The sequence below is a fragment of the Argentina anserina genome, chromosome 5 (genome assembly GCF_933775445.1).
Source record: "Argentina anserina chromosome 5, drPotAnse1.1, whole genome shotgun sequence".
Lineage (NCBI taxonomy): Eukaryota > Viridiplantae > Streptophyta > Magnoliopsida > Rosales > Rosaceae > Argentina > Argentina anserina.
In genome coordinates this window covers 11,207,123-11,223,132 of record NC_065876.1, presented here as the reverse complement: position 1 = coordinate 11,223,132, position 16,010 = coordinate 11,207,123, and the positions used below count along the sequence as shown (strand labels likewise).

The 16,010-nt window shown below is 37.3% G+C and overlaps 2 protein-coding genes across 3 annotated transcripts; one reads left to right on the top strand and one right to left on the bottom strand.

Moving 5' to 3' along the window:
- Positions 1 to 2,327: 2,327 nt before the first annotated feature.
- Positions 2,328 to 7,501, bottom strand: LOC126795292 (uncharacterized). Of its 2 annotated transcripts, XM_050522133.1 has the most exons (12): positions 7,267 to 7,501; positions 6,900 to 7,010; positions 6,156 to 6,251; positions 5,445 to 5,498; positions 5,128 to 5,273; positions 4,903 to 5,053; positions 4,681 to 4,818; positions 3,423 to 3,494; positions 3,264 to 3,337; positions 2,992 to 3,133; positions 2,673 to 2,751; positions 2,328 to 2,569 (listed from the first exon to the last, which is right to left on the bottom strand). In XM_050522133.1, the coding sequence occupies exons 1-12, from the start codon at positions 7,426 to 7,428 to the stop codon at positions 2,472 to 2,474; spliced, it is 1,323 nt and encodes a 440-aa protein (XP_050378090.1). In that variant the 5' UTR covers positions 7,429 to 7,501; the 3' UTR covers positions 2,328 to 2,471. The 2 variants fall into 2 exon arrangements, 1 of the variants encoding a protein (XP_050378090.1); XR_007672256.1 differs by lacking the exon at positions 2,328 to 2,569 and having other exon boundaries at positions 2,992 to 3,122.
- A 722-nt stretch (positions 7,502 to 8,223) lies between these two features.
- On the top strand, positions 8,224 to 15,280 carry LOC126795289 (T-complex protein 1 subunit alpha). Its single transcript, XM_050522130.1, has 16 exons — positions 8,224 to 8,424; positions 8,513 to 8,577; positions 8,785 to 8,874; positions 9,017 to 9,103; positions 9,192 to 9,251; positions 9,356 to 9,406; positions 9,836 to 9,931; positions 10,089 to 10,154; positions 10,263 to 10,480; positions 11,077 to 11,173; positions 12,709 to 12,795; positions 13,449 to 13,583; positions 13,702 to 13,806; positions 14,326 to 14,454; positions 14,552 to 14,752; positions 14,863 to 15,280. The coding sequence occupies exons 1-16, from the start codon at positions 8,352 to 8,354 to the stop codon at positions 14,944 to 14,946; spliced, it is 1,644 nt and encodes a 547-aa protein (XP_050378087.1). The 5' UTR covers positions 8,224 to 8,351; the 3' UTR covers positions 14,947 to 15,280.
- The last annotated feature ends 730 nt before the right edge of the window (positions 15,281 to 16,010 follow it).

Sequence of the window (16,010 nt, the reverse complement as noted above, 5' to 3'; positions counted from 1 at the left end):
GAATGATATGATCTTGTTTTTGATTTCTTGTCAAAAAAAGATTGTCGTTTATTTCTAAGTAATTCTCTCACCTTTTTGTGTTTACATCATTCTCCAACCATAAGGTCTACTTTTCAAGACAATAGGATTCATCAATTCTTTTACATTCTTTTAATAGAGTCATGATCATCCGCTAAAACAAAATTTGATCTATCACAATAACATATATCTAGTATCTTGATTTTAATTTTCATTGAATTATTCACATCTTGTCTTAATCACAGGTAACACAAATTGTTTTTTATACATACATGAAACAAGTATGAATTAGGCAATCAAAGTACCTAGCTATTTTGTTCACCATCATCACCAACCAATATTTATACTTGTTCACTGTCCGAAGAACATTACTATATCATTGCAAATTAATCATTTCTTCCAGCTAATTGAGGAGAATCCCAACAAACGAGGTATGTGTGAAACCTTTTGATCTTTTATTTTGAAAAAAAAAAAATCATTGAGTGTCCCAAACAACATATGGTGGATCAATGTATGTCCCCCTTTGGCATTTGTTTCACATCGGTTGTGTTACATTATGATAGTGACCAATAGCCATCTCTTTCTTTTGAATAGGTACAAAAGCAACCTAGTCGATAGGTACAAAAGCAACCTAGTCCTTGAACTCATTCCTTATCACACACATTTCCCATCTTCCCTAAGAAGGAACATCATACACGCTTTCCGTGTAACTTATATGAAATTAAAGAGAACTTAACCCCGAAACTTTTAGGCTTAAGACGGCATAGTGTACCTTTTTGGGTTTCGGACAAGCAAATCTCTCTAATACCATGTAAGTAATGTTCTAAATATCCTGATATATCCTTGATATGTCTTCGATATATCTCCGATATTAAGAAAACGATACGATAAGTTGCTTATCGGTCTATTATATCGGTCAACCCGAAAAATCAAGTCAAATGGCGATATATCGGTGTTTTTTTTATATTTTTTTTAAAAATACGTCGTTTTGAAAAAATAATTTAAAGAAAATAAAAGATTCGTCGATAACATTCGATGATGAGATAGTTTATGATGAATGATTACCTCTATTTTTATTAATTAATCATATTTATATATTTTAATTGTCAAAACAATCAAATATTTTTTGTTTATGAAGTTTATTTGGTACATTTTAAAATATAAGTTTTAATTTCTCAAGTTTATTGGTATATTTTGAAGTATATGTTTATAAATATATTAAATTTAATTAAAAATTAGTAAAAACAATAAATCCGATATATCTCGATATATCCCCATTATATCCTTATTTTACAAAACTGATACGATGTTGATAACCGTTATTTAGACCATTGCACATAAGGGTCTGGCGAAACAATGCCCTTGTATTACTCCTCGCCGAAAGCACCTCTCTCCTCCTAGTTGGCCTCAAGCTCTATAGCAGCTTCCAGTTAGCCCGAACTTGGCTCTTGTTCTTTCTTGAGCCCTGCCTCACTTAAGGTCAACGCCAGAGTCGAAGTTCAAACTCTTTGCCGGTTTCTTCACCTTATTCTTACCGCCTCCTGGACGCCTCTCTTCTTTGGAGATTTGCGAGCAATACTAATGGAAGTATGGAACCATCATGCCCAATAACCACAAAACCAAGGTCTTTCGAACCTTATTCGAAGGGGGTTTATTTCTCAACAATGCTTAGAACGCTTGCTAAAAGAGGAATCCTCGTCGTCTCAAGTTCCCCGAAGACTTGTAACTTTGTGTGGAAGGAAATACCGGCACTTCCTTGATATTGACTTGACGTCGTTCTGTGGAAACAACGCTGAGACATGTCGTCCATTAGGTATGAATTATGAGGTGGCGGTAGAGGTAAAGTTTCGTTCAGATTCTAAACCGCCTCAGCGGAGTTCCTTAGGAGTTAGGACACGACTTTCCTCCATGGTTGATACGCGCCTTAGGGTTTCACATTAGTTTCTTATTGTACCCATTAACGTGACAAAAGACGAGGAGGTCAGTCGAACTAGTATCAATATCCTCGACCAAGCTTTTGATTCCATTTATAATACTTGTGAAAGGTGAAAAATCAGGAAAAACTGTTGAATAGTGTCTGACACAGAAGTGGCTTTACCATGCAAGAAAACCATACCCAACTATGGGTGATTTGTGGCATTCAGCAAAGGTCCTTATTGTTAATCACGATGATAAACTCTTATGAGTTTTTGTCATAGAGGGGATTAGAGGCTTTGCAATCGATATGATATTTCTCTATACGAAATCGTTCAGCTGAGCCAAGGTCATGAATTTTAAACTGGCACATTTTCATTAAAAGAGATCAGAACCTAGTAAACTACATAGTAAGTGAAAATTGAATGGGGAAGATATTATCTACAAGAACAAGGAAAATCATACAGGCAATTGATTACTGCTTCTAAATGGTTTTGCAATCTTGCAGTTACAAAAAGTTACAGACAAATAAGAGTAGTTCACTCCAAGGATTTTAAGAGCCTAAAAAGTGCAGCTGCTTCCCTAATCCGGGAGAACTCGATGCAAAAAGCTTGGACTTCAATGAAAAGATCCTTAACTGCAAATGAAATCGGTAACCATTATAACATAATTGTTTACAAGTAATTTTGCAGCCATTGCTACATGCATGTTGAATGATCCTGATATGAAGGACCACTGACCATTTATGATGTTGTTTCGAATAAGGCTCTGCAGAAATACACAAACAAGCCTCACTAGTCTGTTCTGCATGTACTTATCCTAGGAAGATGAAATATGCCAAGTGGTTAGAATATACAATACAAAAAACATAAAACATAAAACATGAGAGAGAGAGAGAGAGAGAGAGAGAGAGAGAGAGAGAGAATATTTATTATAGAATTTGAAGTATGTAGCATGTGTAGCTTGGAGAAAACCAAATAAAACCACCTTGGAAACTAAATAAAACCAACAAATTTGACAAGTGACCAAAGTTTAATATTCTAAGGCACAGGCATGTACCTTGATGTTCTCACACGAAGATATACAATTGGTTATGTACATGTGTATGAACTCAGAAGGAAGTTCAACAGCTGTTGTTAGCCTGTTCACAACTTCCATGGAGTGTAGACTCATGTCCATATTGACGAGCACTGTAAAATATCTGTGAGAAAAATTAAAATGTATATAAAGCACAAAAATATTGACAATAAAGGAAGCACCGAAGCACAGGCTTTAACAGAATCATAGTAGAAAATTAGAAATAAAAATAAACCACAGAACTCAAGACATACTCAGCAATTTCAGGGGAGTTTATCAACTTGGTGAGAACTTCAACTGCAATAAGGGGATTATTTTCCACCAATTCCTGAAACAAGAATTACGGAATGAACATTAGTCCATGATTGCAGACTTGCGTTGGCAACAGAGTTATGCTATCATTAAATACTTACTGGTAGCTTTCTTGGTGTCAGCCCACAGTGATATACAAGTTTCGGGTCATTTGCCAACTCCAACAAGACTTGCTGGACAATGAAAAGGTAAATATTGATTCATCTGTTCCTTCAAATTGACGGATGTAACGTGATCTAAAATAAAGTAAATCAATGCATTTCTTAAATTTTCTTTAAAATAATAAATCCCCCAACAAACTCTATGTCACTAATGCATTTTGGGAAGGGGGAATTTAAAATCAGGACATCTACTGTAAAGTACCAAGTACCAACACTGGTGACTCTCTCCAGCTGCAACCAAACTCACAATTTTTAAGATAATTTAGGTAGCCCTATTATTACTAAAATAAAATCATCCACATTCTCAGCCTTTTGCACTATTCCACAGTAGACAAAAGTAAATCAGCAAACCTACGCACCTGAATCACTATGAAGAAAAAGAGGCAAATTTCTAAGTTTAGCAGCTATTGATGCCCAGAAGAAGTTTAAGAATTAAGACCATACTCTATCTCAGATTTTCCCCATTGTCTCCTTCATTTCCTACTCCACCTCTTTGTTCATATTTCTAGCGGACTACATTTCCAAACTAGTTTAGTCTTACTACTTCCAGAAAGACTAATACTTCTTAGCAATTATTAATACACAGGACACATACGTCTTGTATGTAGTTCAGACTAAATCTACACGTCTTACACATTCAAATATCCCAACACTGCCCAAACAAATCTTTACTGCATTAAAAAATAGACCCACTCACTTCTGCTTCCTCCATGTATTTCGAGCTACTTCTCAAAAAAGGTAATTAAAAATCTTTAAACATGAGTGTGAGATTAGACACTTGTTCCTTTGTATTTGAAAGGTATCTCAGTGTTAATTGTATAAGGTATCTTGGTCTTCCACATCAGCTAGAACAAGGTAAAAGATGGGGCATCCAATATGGTCCCCTACCTTAGTAGTCTAGTGAACTTACTTCCATTCACAAATACTACTATTTATTTAAGTTAGTCCAAAAGACCAACCAGATAATGTTTCATCCACTAGGCTTTAAATTAATAGCAGTTAAGCATATAGACACATTACTGCAACTAATATAAAAAATACTAATTAGTTCAGTACTAGAATAGAGATGTAGAAGTATATTAAGAACCTTCTGACCAAAAAAAGCTATATTGAGACCCTCACTATAAATTTTGACTACCTTGAATATATAAAATATTATATATAGCCGATAAATATAAATATATATACATAGCAGCACCTCTTGTTGTGCAGGCACAAGTGGTCCCTTCAAAGCTTTAGCAATTAGATCCCTTACAGCTGCACCTCTGCTAGTATCAACACACATACCATCATCCCATAAAAGTTCGTGATTGTCTACTGGGTTGAGCCACACTAGCTGAAACAAGTTGACAATTATTAATCAAGTAAACGAGTGTGCTTGTAAAAATGTATCTACAAAAAAAACACACATTTCTCTTACTTCATCATCCTGAACTGGGAGCCTGGGAGGAATAGGCCTGCTCCAGTGAGGGCCTAATCCTTCCAGTGCTATATTGGACAGCAAGCCAAGCATTGTCTCGTCTTTATCTCCACAACCGACTTTAGGTTTTGCTCCGGGTTGTAGATCAAACCTGAACATGATCCTTTGATGTCATCATGGAAAACGATCAGAAAACAAAACATACGATAAAGTCATTGGTCGTACTCTGATGAGTTGGCATCACAACCAGGAGGAACATCAGGGTCCGCTACCACATTTTCGATAGAACCATCCTTGAATGGAGAACTATATGGTTCTGGATGGACTTTGTCTGCATACTGCTGCTGCAATTGTTCCTGTTGCGGGAAGACCTGACAGTGATGACAATTCAACAATGTCCATTATGTGCAGAAACCAACCATGCTTCACCACTTATTTACAATAAAAGCTTCATCTGATGAGCATCCATAGTATTTAGAGAAACAGTAACAACTTCAATCCATAACAGCATAGTAGACTATGCAAAAGCATAAATCACTTACATGCGCCGAAGGATCAAAATTTTTGACGTAATCTTCCGCGGACTGTTTAAGAAGCTGGAATGGAGAATCCTTATTCAGATATTTGTAGTCTCAAAGATAAGCATACAAATACACAGAAGAACTAAAAAGTAAGCATACAAACAACACAATAGAAGTCATGACCAGAAAGGTTATGTAGCACAACACAAGGCAGATAATGGAGATGTTATGCCTGTGGAAATGGTGAAATGGTGAAATGATACATAACAGGTTTATGGAACAAGGGGACTTGGAATAGCTGTACGTTTAAAGAGAGAGACAGATAACAGGAACAACGAGAAAAAGGTAAAGGAGTGTTTTCGTCCATTCAAGCATGGATTTGCTCTACAAGGGGCACTCAGCAACTCCTCTAACTATTGAACGCCTACTTAACATTACAGATATACTAAAATACTAGTATTTTAGAATCAGACAAATAAAAAGCTATTCAGGGGAAGGCAGTGTGTGTCAAATTAGACATACACATGCCTAATAGACAGCTCAGAAACTTGTAAAGCATTATTAGCTGCCAATTAATCGTAAGAAGGCCATCAGTCCCGTACATTTTAGTCAATTTCTGTCATTGTATAAATATTTGCAGGGAACTAACAGGTAGCATTGATAAGTAGTTTCTATGGAACCAAACAACACATTGATTTCAAAAATTCAAAGGATAAACAAAGAATGTGGAACCTCTTTGCCACTGTTAGAGCTATCAGACCCAAATAGCTGTAATAACTGCAGAACAAATGCCCTCTCACATTTCTCAGCTTCAACATCACATGCAGCCTGCAAGACGGCATACAGAAAAGAGATGCAATTTATGTACATCAAGAATGCAATTTACATTCCAAATCATACAACTTGCAACAATAAGCAATAAATAGTAGGATAAAGTATTAACAATAAGCTTGTCAGCATGTTCAAGCTTCTTCATGTTAAAAAATGCAGTTTCATTGGCTTAATTATAGTTTCAAAATGAGGTTAGACCAGCCAACGAGTAAAAATAAAAACAAAACAATGGTTGACTGAAAAACAGATCTATATTGTGTTTTCAATCTTAAGTCTGATCTGGTGATTTAAACTAAAAAGAATCAATGTTCCAGTCACTTAACAACTATCAAGAAGGCACAGAAAGCTGGAACGGATTGAATGTATTCACTTCAGCTCACTCTTTGCTCACTTTTCAAGTTAAAATAGCACTTCTTACGGGAGAAAAAAATTAGGGCAATTGCGCAACAATGCAACAGATGATTTAGCATATCCTCAATAAGTCATGTTAATATAATCTAACCTTATCAGAGTAAGTAACAACCGATTCTCGACAATTAAAATACCATTTTTTTTAAAGGAAAAACTGGGTTCTTTGTCAGCTAAATCGGTCAAGAAACAAAAACCAAATACCAATACAAGAGCAGCATCAATAAAAATGCTTACGCTTATGATCAAATTGATGAAGGGATTGGCGGAAGGCTTCTGGGAAGCATAAGCCCGGTGAAGTAAAGCAAATGCAATCAAGCGTTGTGTGGAACTCAGCATCTTCTTATCCTGAAAGCAACATCATCCAGCTACTTAGCACAGTACACAAAGCTCTATATTCAATCCAATTAACTCTCTTTGCTCTTGCATATTGATAATTACAGAAGTCCAATTCACACAGCACAATCGTAAATCGCAACTAGTTACACTAATTTTTAACCATCAGTCACAGAATTGGGGAGGTAAAACCTAGAACCAAGGGATCTAGGGTTTTAGTTCAATGGCGTAAACCAGTACAGAGAGAGAGAGAGAGAGAGAGAGGTACCTGTAGGAGAACGGAGAGGGAGAAGGAAGGAATGAATTGGCGGCCATGGGAGAAAATAGAGGCGAAGTCGGAGACGATCTCGTCGAGCGGTCGTTGCTCTGCTCGGAGGAGATTAAACACGACCTTGGAGTCTTCGAATCCCAGCGTTGCTCTCTTCTTCATTTTTTTTTTTTCAGCTGATATTGTTATTACTAACAAAGCTTCACAGAGAGAGAGACGATGAGAGAGTTGCTTTGCTATATCTGTGTTCTAACTTCCAAGTTGTAACCTCCTTTTAATCTTTTTCTACCTACCCGGCACGAACCTATATTTTCAGTGTAGATCTGGGTTCGAGCCTTATCGGGTTCACAGTAAACATTACGAATTCGGTTTAGGGTTCACACCCAAGTCCCAATTGCTAGGTAACTTTCTTTGAAACTTTTTTTTTTCATTTTTTTCCCACATTTTTTGTCTCCGCTTTTTTATAAGAACGTGCCATTACGCTCACTATTAATTCTGAATTTGTATGTAGAATTAGGTGGAAATGGAACAATTTGCGACAAGTTACAATATTGTTCCATTATAGTGTTTCTTAGATATGAAAGGGGCGAAATCTGTTTTATGACAAATCAAAAAAATTAGAGCTTTGATTTAATATTTTAGGATCGTTGAAACAAGCGGCTACACGAACAATATCATAACATATTTATCAGCCATCAACTAAAGTAATTCTCATACTCGTATGATGCATATACATATGGTGTATGCCGCGCTGATACAAAGTGGCGCATACATGATAAAGGATACACATATAAGAGTGAACACTGGCAAAATAAGAAAATTATCCCAGTATGTAAATTGGTAAAGGAGAGTTTCATTTACCCTAGCCAAATCGGGTCTAGCGCGTCATCGGGTATCAAAACGACGCCGTAGTACCCGAAAAACCCTTGCCATGTATAAAAGCGCCGAAGTAATGGGGCTAGTGTGAAGTGTTTGCACTGTGAACAATTCACACTGAATCTTTCTCTTCCCAACCTAGTCCGGAGCTCCGATCTAGGGTTTCTTCTTCTCTTTCCACCAGCCCCACCTCCAAAACCCCGCCACCAATGGCTGTTTCCGGCCAGACGCCCGATATCATGGGCGACCGTCAGTACGGCCAGGACGTCCGCACGCAAAATGGTACTCTCTCTCTCTCTCTCTTTGCTATCTAGGGTTTCAAATTCGGTCCTTTGCTGAAATGCTAATTACTTCGTCTTGGTGAACGCAGTGGTGGCTTGCCAAGCTATTGCCAATGTTGTCAAATCGTCACTCGGCCCTGTTGGCCTGGACAAGGTATCAACTTTTAGTACTACTGCTTGATTTGGTGTGCTTCATTTCGTCTTGTTTATATGGACTAGTGGTGTGTGGTGTATTTCACTCGATCTCGATAGTGAGTGTGGAGTTGAAGGTTTTCTGTACACTGCATAGTTTTGTAGTATTTTGTATATGCGAAGGTTTCAACTGATTTCAGCATTGTGTAATTTGATTAATTGTTATCAGATGCTTGTCGACGATATTGGTGATGTGACTATTACCAATGATGGAGCTACCATACTCAAGATGCTGGAAGTGGAGCATCCTGCTGCCAAGGTGGTGTATTTCATTTCGTGCTTTGATATGCCATTATGAGTTTCTGTACACGTTTCTCTTTGGTCATGAGTATCCAACCATGTCAGGAAATGCTTGTTGTTACATAGAAGTGATTTAGTTTTTTTTTTTACATGCGGTGCAGATACTTGTGGATCTTGCTGAGCTTCAAGACAAAGAAGTTGGAGATGGGACAACTTCAGTTGTCATCCTAGCTGCGGAGTTGCTTAAGGTAATGCTGTCAGTAAGGGTTTAAGAGGCTATCTGGTGCCTAAAATATGGGGACCTCATTTAATTTATTGTTTGACTGTGAACTGCAGCGAGCAAATGATCTAGTGAAGCACAAAATTCACCCCACATCCATTATCAGTGGCTACAGGGTGAGCATTTTCTTGTTTGTTTGTTTGTGTTTAACTGCATGTCAGGTTTCTGTTTCAACATAAACTGTATGTTTAAGTTTAACTATGTATCTTATTGCATACAGCTCGCTATGAGGGAAGCTTGCAAATATATTGAGGAGAAGTTAGCCGTGAAGGTAAGGTTCCTTCAATGAGTGCTTTAAAAGTTTGTTGATGATATTATTGAGCACAAATGTCAATTTTGTTGTTAATAATTGAGTCATTCTAAAATTCCAGGACAAAAATCAAAAGACATAGTATGATATACAAATAGGTCTATTTTTAAATGCCCAAAAGATTTGCTCTCAGGCACTTGATATGTCCATTTATTACAGCAAAGTGAAAATTTACAATTTTTTGCTTTTCTTACTTTATCCAATCTCTTAAAGGTTTCTAACTATGTAATGGTCTGCACAGTATTAATTTAAATATTCAATCAGCTATTACCGTTAAGCTTAATGGTACTTGATATATGTCCATGCCTCATGCTTTGACATTGTTGTATAATTTAATTGTATAATTGCATAACAGTTCATATTGATTAAGATTATGTCATGATTTCCCAGGTTGAAAAGCTCGGAAAAGATTGCCTAGTGAATTGTGCAAAAACAAGCATGTCCTCAAAGTTGATATCTGGTGACAGTGATTTCTTTGCAAACTTGGTATGCTTGTATTGGATTAATGGTTTATTGTCAAACAAACGAGATGTTATTTGCATTATTTCATTTGCTTGTATAAAATTTGTTGCCTGTGTCAGCCGTTATCTAGGCTACTGAAGCAGAGACCCTTAACATCTATAATGGTATCACTTGTTTCTAGGTTGTAGATGCTGTACAAGCTGTAAAGATGACCAATGCTCGGGGGGACGTCAAGTACCCAATCAAGGTTGGTGGCTTGTAATTATATTTTCTCATGTTTTCAGGACAGTTGCATCTTTTATTTTTATTTTCTTATTGCCTAGCACGATATCTTAGTTGCTCTTTTCATTTTCAGGGTATTAATATTTTGAAAGCTCATGGAAAAAGTGCAAGAGAAAGCTATCTCTTGAATGGGTATGCACTAAATACAGGTCGTGCTGCCCAAGGGATGCCACTTAAAGTTTCCCCTGCAAAGATTGCTTGCCTTGATTTGAATCTTCAGAAGACAAAAATGCAAATGGGTGTCCAAGTTTTGGTCAGTGACCCTAGGGAGCTTGAAAAAATCCGCCAAAGGTGATTAGATGATGAACCTCATTTATTTCCTCTTTTAATTTCTATTGGCATGTGATTGTGTGCGTATTTTGCGGGATACATAGTTTATACATATCTGTAATATATGAATACATGTTAGTGTAATGTGATATAAAGTAAGCATTGATGATATGATAAGTCGATTCTCCATACAGCCAAAGGACATTTTTCAACTACTGGCTATCTCAATTCCAAAAATATCCACGACAATTTAGTCAGTATAATTGATTTGCCTATACCGCTTTATGCACTTGAATGCTCTGATAACGTGTAACCTTAAATAGATAGGTTTTGTAAGGATATGTTACTGTCACTGGTCACTGCTTGCAATAGACATCCAATGTAACGGTGATCAGATAATACGTGCCTTGTTAATGTGCTGATGACGCTTGTATGTGCTCATACAGCATCAATGCTTTTATAAATTGTCTCAAATAACAGTTGGCCTTTTATATAGGTTTATAAGGATGTTACTATCACTGGTCACTGCTCATGTTTGCAACAGACATCCAATAATGATGATTAGATACTGTATGCATGCATATTTGCTGATGTGATGATGATACATGTTTGTGCAGAGAAGCGGATATGACAAAAGAACGCATAGAGAAGCTTCTGAAAGCTGGAGCGAATGTTATTCTGACCACAAAAGGGATTGATGATATGGCACTAAAGGCAAGATTGTTTTGCATGTCTTCTGATATATTTCTTTATCTGATTTTCCCTAGTCAGCCGATATTCAAATTGCAGTATCAGACTATTGTAGAGTTTCTCTTTGATAACATTTAACTCGAGGTGGAATATTGCTGCCCCCTGCCTGTTTTATTTTGTCTTTTCTATATGCTATATATATATATATAGGAGAATTTTCAGGTGCGGACGTAAGGTACGGATTCACCGATTCCAGAGACGGCAGGCCGCAACGGCGCGGCGGACCAACACAGCTGCACTACCCACCTCCCGGCGATCCCGTATGTGCCGGCCGGAGCTCCATCGGCGACCCACGGCGGCCGGAATCGCGAAATCGCCGAAATCTGCCCAGAAACTTGAGTTTTGCAGATTCCGGCCGCCGTGGGTCACCGATGGAGCTCCAGACGGGATCGCCGGGAGGTGGGTAGTGCGGCCGTGCCGGAATCAGCGAATCCACACGGTGCGGACGTCTGCACCTGAAATGGCACATATATATAGCCTTTCTTGGCTGCTGAGGTCCGCACCGCTGTTTTGGTATGGATTTCCATTTTTGCACCATTTTTCGATCGAATTTCCTCATCTCCACCATCTAGTATCTAGATAATATTGTGTAGATCATACTGCAAAATTTCAGCCAATTTGGTGATCGCTAAGGCCCTCAAAATTGCGTTTTTCTGTTAAAAACATGAACGGTTCATGTTTGACAGAATTCAGTCCGTCCATTTGTTTTTCGATTATGATGACTTTAACGATCACCAAATTGGCTGAAATTTTGCAGATATGATCTACACTATTATCTAGATACTAGACGGTGAAGATGAGGAAATTCAACCGAAAAGTGGGTCAAAAATGGAAATCTGCACCAAAACCATTGGTGCAGACCTCCTTATTTGAGTAAATATGTATATATATTATGCATGTTTTGTGTTTCATACAAGTAAAAGAGTGTTGCGCAGACCACCTGCTTGCGCATGTATATTATTTTGTTAGTTATTGTTGTACGTCTTTTATGGAAGCAGAAAATTTTCATAGTTGAAAACTTTTGCTTATAGTTTTCCTCATTTTTAATCATGAGTTTTTTTTCTGATTCGAGGAAGATGTACTTTTTCTAGGGGATGTTACTGGTATCCACTTTGACACCTATTAAGACACTCATATTTAGGTTTATGTAGTTTAACAACCATTTGCAGAAGTTGGATGTCCTGATGATAATTGTTTTTGAAAGGCACAATTGTATAAATTTATTTCCCTCCCTCCCTCTGTCTCTATTTTCTTTCTGTGTTCAACTCTGATTATTTGGATTTTGACCTTGAGGATGTATAAAAAAAATATTCTTTCCTTTTATATTCACGGCATGGGTTACTATTATTAGAGTTCTGGGAATTTTCATTACATCATACAAGTTGTGTATTCGGGCTTCTTGTTACATTACAAACAATCTGTTAATAGGGATTTTCTGGGAGTTCACCACTAAATTCACGTTTTATCAATAAGTTCTGCATTCTTCCTTGTTGTTTCAGTATTTTGTGGAGGCTGGGGCTATTGCTGTGAGACGTGTTCCAAAAGAAGATATGCGCCATGTTGCTAAGGCTACTGGTGCAACAATGGTAAGTTCATCATTTGGTCTGGTGGCTTATATAATCTATTTCGCAGTTATTTTATAGTTTGGCCATTGCTTATTTCAAAGGAGCTTGTTTATGAGTATTATCTGTATGTTGGGCTGATGTAAATTTGTTCATTCTCAAATGATTTTGCTTTATGTGGTGATGATTTGTAGACTCAATTGCAAACGCTATTTCAATTCACAGAACTCTTTGTCGCCTTGTTTATACTATTCTTTTCCCTCTGCATTCACCTCTATCATATCTTGTAACACTTACATGATGTTTCTTCTCTTCTATGATTTTGTTTAAAAATCAATGTGCGACTGTTCCTTAGATTCAATTTTGTACGCTACTTGAATTAACGGGAGTTGGTCACCACCAAAGCTTGAATCCTGGTTGGGGACTCTGGTCTAGTAATTGACTGGATTTACCACTAGGTGTAGCACAACAGTAATGATTCAATAACTACTTCAGAATGATAGTGTTTCAAAATATTGGCATTGTTATAAATTCTTTCCTGAACATGGTTAATGTAATTTCCATATTCTTGCTTTCCCTGATCCATGCTTTCATTGCTATATGGTGTTCATTATAAGAGCTGAGCTGGAGCTACCTTGCTATTTTGATTCTGTGTTTTCTGTTTGTTGGATTCGCAGGTATCAACTTTCGCTGATATGGAAGGGGAGGAAACATTTGATGCTTCACTTCTTGGATCTGCAGAAGAAGTTGTTGAGGAGCGCATATCTGATGATGATGTAATTTTGATAAAAGGGACCAAAACTAACAGTGCAGTGAGTGAATTTATACAGTTTGTTGAATGCCATTTATATGTCTATATGCTGTTATACTACAACCTCATAAACCCATAACTGTGCTGGTATGGTCTGATATTTCTTTCGTATTTCTCAGGTCTCTTTGATCCTTAGAGGTGCAAATGACTATATGCTTGATGAGATGGACAGAGCTCTTCATGATGCTCTATCAATTGTCAAGAGGACCCTAGAGTCGAACACGGTAAACTTGGTCATTTCTGATTGCCTTCTTCCCTTTCTAAATTGGCTTGAAACCTCCTTTTACTTTATCTTTCTACTTCTCACTAACTTCTAATTTCTTTCACTTTTTATACTATAATTGTGGTGTAAGATAAGTTCATCATTTGTGTAATAAGTTAATGGATTTCTATTTACAACCATAGTTTTCTATGCTCAGATTTTGTGAACAGAGTTCTTTTTCTTTTTTGGTATTTTGCATTAAAATTCGGCCAATTCCTTACTATTAATGATTAACTAAAAAGGTAGATGCTTCCTTGTCCTTATACTTGTGCTTATCTCTACACAAAAGCTTGGTTATTATTGTTCATGATAGAACCATATATTTGCTATCAACAACAGTCGCTGGGAGTGTAAAATGAAATTCCCTTTGTCTCTGATTGCATGTTATCTGGAATCTAGAAAAAATAAAAGAAGGGTTTTCTTTTGTATTCCTTTGTTTGTTTTCCTCAGTTGGATTTTCATTGTTATATTGGCTGTACAGGTGGTACCTGGTGGAGGTGCAGTTGAGACTGCTTTGTGCGAGTATTTGGAGTGCTTTGCTATAACACTAGGATCTCGTGAACAGTTGGCAATTGCAGAATTCGCTGAATCTTTGACAATCATACCAAAGGTTTCTTTTTCGTTTCATGGGTTTTGATGCCTTTTGGAGATGCTTCTGCACTTGTACCGTGTTAAGAATGGGATATTCTGGATTTGTGCTGTTGTAGGTGCTAGCTGTCAATGCTGCCAAGGACTCTACAGATTTGGTTGCAAAGATGAGGGCTTACCACCACAAGGCACAGGCTCCAGGTGATAGGAGGCAGCAATCACATTGCAACTGGGGTCTGGATCTTGTAAAAGGAGTAGTAATAAATAACTTAGAGGCGGGAGTCATTGAGCCTGCAATGAGTAAAATAAAGATGATTCAGGTAATTTTCAAACAGAAAGTTCATATCCAGTAACGTTTAGCGAGTCTTGTTTATTAATTTTTTTTAAGGTATTATGAAGGGTTTCTTCAACCAAAGTTTCTGTTTGACAGTTTGCAACAGAAGCTGCTATAACAATTCTCCGGATTGATGACATGATCAGGCTAGTCAAAGATGAAAGTCAGGGTGAGGAGTAAGGTGTTTGGCTTCTAGGTTGACTTCAACGTAGAGAGGGTGTGAAGTAATCTTTGCCAAAGAGGAGAGGCCTTTATCATTGAACTCCTCATCATGTTGTTTTCTTTAGGAATGGTAATCAAACTCTTCTTTCAGTAATTTTGTTTTCTACTTGAAAGTAGGTGTGTTGGGTGTGTTAAGGAACTTGTTTACCGGTGGTGTTTCTCTCTTAACATTGAAGCCGGATGAGTTTTGTATGATTGACTAGATGTAGATTTACTCTACAATATAGTTTTGTATTTGTAATGGCTGTTTTGAGAACATAATATGAAACCTTGGTTTTCTCTATGCTCAATTTCATCTGCTCGTCACTGGTCATATTTAACTGTAAATGCTTTTTTGGTCAATTGTCTTGACCCCATTAGTAGATCTGTTGCTAATATCTTGATGGAAAATGTGACCGTAAACTCAATCTTTGTGCAAGTTTAGCAAGCTGATCCTGAAAGATTCTTCCACATGATAGTATTCTGTTTTTTCATCTTACTGTCTCCATCCGAGTCACTTCTTAGGGCATTAGTCATGATGCAGGTCTAGACTTGACTGCTAGCGTCTTGATGTTAACTGTCTGTCGAGATCTCTTCTTAGGGTATCCAACTATCCATGGTGCAAATTTAGACACGGCTGTTTATCTTTTATATAATATACCTATTGCCTAGGTTTCTTCTCAATGCTGTTTGTTTACAAATTCATTGTAGTCCTTGGCCCATTAAGAATCACTGTTCTGTTCCTAGAAATTTCACCAACCAACTGGGAGGGTATATTAGCAGGGATAGAAAAGGACTCATCAAGATGCTTAGCCGATCTGCATGGAGCATTTGAGTTCTTCTCTAGCCTTATACCATAGAGCAGAGAAAGACTTGGGGTCGTTGATAGACCTAGTAACTTGCAAAAATGCAGTTGAGTGATCGAAACAAGCTAAGTTCCATTCAGGTGATATATCCCCCGAGTCTAATAGCTTGTCACATTAATAGTCTCCATAGGTCAACTTGCCAGAGGATTGAATCAGGTTTAAGGTTGGATTTGCTAT